The sequence below is a fragment of the Protobothrops mucrosquamatus genome, unplaced genomic scaffold (genome assembly GCF_001527695.2).
Source record: "Protobothrops mucrosquamatus isolate PMUCROS unplaced genomic scaffold, P.Mucros_1.0 scaffold1884, whole genome shotgun sequence".
Taxonomy (NCBI): Eukaryota; Metazoa; Chordata; class Lepidosauria; order Squamata; family Viperidae; genus Protobothrops; species Protobothrops mucrosquamatus.
The window spans coordinates 33,707-36,423 of NW_015388010.1; the positions used below are offsets into that span (position 1 = coordinate 33,707).

General features: G+C 55.0%; 1 protein-coding gene across 1 annotated transcript in view; it reads left to right on the forward strand.

The window, feature by feature from the left end:
- The first annotated feature begins 581 nt into the window (after window positions 1-581).
- The window catches only part of LOC114923095 (lipase member K-like), a 9,238-nt gene continuing 7,102 nt past the window's right edge, over window positions 582-2,717 (forward strand). Inside the window, 1 exon segment of the mRNA XM_029285580.1 lies at window positions 582-683. Within this exon segment, the coding sequence (XP_029141413.1) occupies window positions 582-683 (102 nt within the window).

The window sequence follows — 2,717 nt, forward strand, 5'->3', positions numbered from 1 at the left end:
GGGCGTATCCTCCTCAGAATGTCCTCCCCCAATCTTTTACTCCGTTTTAGGCCATCCAGCAGTTTGTTGCTTTAATTCCTGAGCGTGGTCATGGGGTCCTTATCAACCACCCTATATGCTGTTCTATCCTGAAGCAGTTCCAGTGCCTTGTTCGTATATGCCACCCTGTCCATCACAACCGTGGCCCTCCCCTTGTCCGCTGGAAGTACGGCGATGGAGTTATGCCTCTTGAGTTGTTCTAGAGCCTCCATCTCCTGTTTGGACAACGTCTGGTATGGTTTGTGGTTTACCAGCAAGCCAGCGACCTGCTGCCTGAGTGCGTTCCTGGCTTCCTTCCCTCCCCCAATACGGAGCATCGTGGGTTCCAGCGCTGCTATAAAGTCCAATGCATGCGCATCCGTGAGATTGTATCCCGCGTCCCTCTGCAATAGGGCGAGCTGTGGTCTAGTTAGCGTCTTTGTAGACAGGTTGCAAACCAGTCTATCGGTGAAACCACTATCGTCCAGCTCCCGCAGGCCATCAATCCTGCGTTGGAACGTCCCCATCATATGCTGGCTTCTCCTCCTGGATGATTGTTGGATATGCCGGTCAAGTGCCTGGAAATGATGGTTAGTCAGTTCTACACTGCACCTTTCCCGGCAATCCCGAACCCACATCTTCAAGCCGTCTATGCACCTGTGTTGGTCATTAATAAGTGCATACATGGTGCGGCGCTGGAATCGACGGACTGCCTGCTGGCACTCCGAGGAGTCGACGGCGGGTTTCCTCCTTAGTGACTTCGGGGGTAGACCCTCTTTGATGCAATTATGCAGGAACGCCAGCTTGCAATAGTTTGTCGAGATGCGGTGTGCCAGCCTCTCCCATTTTCTGGCCATGAGCAGTACTGCTCTATCGTATTTGTTGATAATTACACTAAAAACATGATCCCTGGGTGCATCCATGCCAGTGATAAATAAATAAAAGTAAACACCAGGGTAAAATCATCAAACTATAAGAGTTTAATGTCACTACACATACGCCAAGCTTTTGTCAGCGTCCTGCTGACATCATCAGGGCTTAGACAGCCAGTCCATGGGAGAGTCTTTTATAGGTCGAACGAGGCCTGCACACGGCCCCTGGACCTCGTTACCAGTCCTAATTGCACCAGCTCGTTACCAGTCCTAATTGCACCAGCATTTGCTCGCGGGCTGGGGGTAGGTAGGACACTTCCCCTTCCTACTCTCCTCGATCGTATCCCCTGCCCCGCCTGCCCGTGTGGTCCTGCGCTCTTGTTCTTTGCATTGGTCGAGCCCACCTGGCTCGGAATACCCATTCCCTTTCCTGGGCTCCCACTGGCTTTAGCCACCTCGCTGTCATTCTCACGGGCATTTCCCCCTCTTTTTCCTACGATTGCGCCTCCCGTGTCCCCTATGCCTCCCCGCACTCCGCCCCTGTCGTTCTTCCACTCATCCCACCTGGGCCGGCTAGGCTCACCTTCCCCCTTCACCTCCTCTTTCCCTTTATTCTCTTCGTTGGCCCTCTTCTCAACCCCGTATCCGTCCCCTTGCCAGTGCCATCCTGTCCGGATCGTGTCCTCTCCTTTCCCTGTCTACCGTTCTTAGCCCGGTCGCTGGCTCCCGGAGGGGTGCCCCATGCTTTTAGTTGACTCGGGCCGGGTGGTGGCCGGGTCGCTGCCACTACCGAGGGGCAGCTTGGTGGTTTCCTCCTCTCCTCCTTCATATGCGATCAAGTGGGGTGGGGTGGTCGGGCTGCCACCATTGCCGTGGGGCGGCCCGGTGGTTCCCTCCTCCCCTCCTTCATATGAGTAGCTACCCTTTTGGGGTCCTCTATCTCCCTACCCGCTTTTGCGCTACCCCTTCTTCCCTCGCTGTCCGTATCCCCCACCTCCTTTTTCTTCCCTCCATTCCCCTCATCGGCCCCTTCCTCCTTGCCCCCATATCTATCAATTCCATGACTTGGGCGTGCCGGGGTTGCAGGGTGGGGTGGTTGGGCCGCCGCCACTAGCGCGGGGCGGCTCAGTGGCTTATTCCCCCCTCCCTCGTATACGAGCGAGTAACTACCCATCTGGGGCCCTCTTCCTCCCTACCGGTCTTCGCACCTCCCCCTCTTCTTCTCCCGCTGATCGTATCCCCTGCATCTTCCTTCTCCTTTCCTTTATTCTCCCTGCCGGTCCCCTTCTCCTTGCCCCCGTGCCTATCTCCTCCCTGGCTCGGACCTGCCGGGGTTGCAGGGTGGGGTGGTCGGGCTGTCGCTGCTAGCATGGGGTGGCTCTGTGACTTGTTCCTCCCCTCTTCCACGTGTGAGCGAGTAACTACCCATCCGGGGCCCTCCTCCTCCCTACCGGCCTTCGGGTTTTCTCCCGCATAGAGTTAGAAGTGTCTTAGCGACGTTTTGACGAAGTCACATTCGTCATCTTCAGGCTGGTGTCTTCAGCTTCGTGCTTCTGGGAGTAGTCCCAGAAGCACGAAGTCCCAGAAGCACGAAGCTGAAGACACCAGCCTGAAGATGACGAATGTGACTTCGTCGAAATGTCGCCAAGACACTTCTAACTCTACGCGGGAGAAAACCCGAATAACTAAAGATATATATATATATATCACAAATTGTAAGACCACCAGCCTGAAGATGATGAATGGGACTTCGTTGAAACGTCGCCAAGACACTTCCAATTTTACACGGGAGAGAACCCGAATGACCAAAGACCTACATATATATAT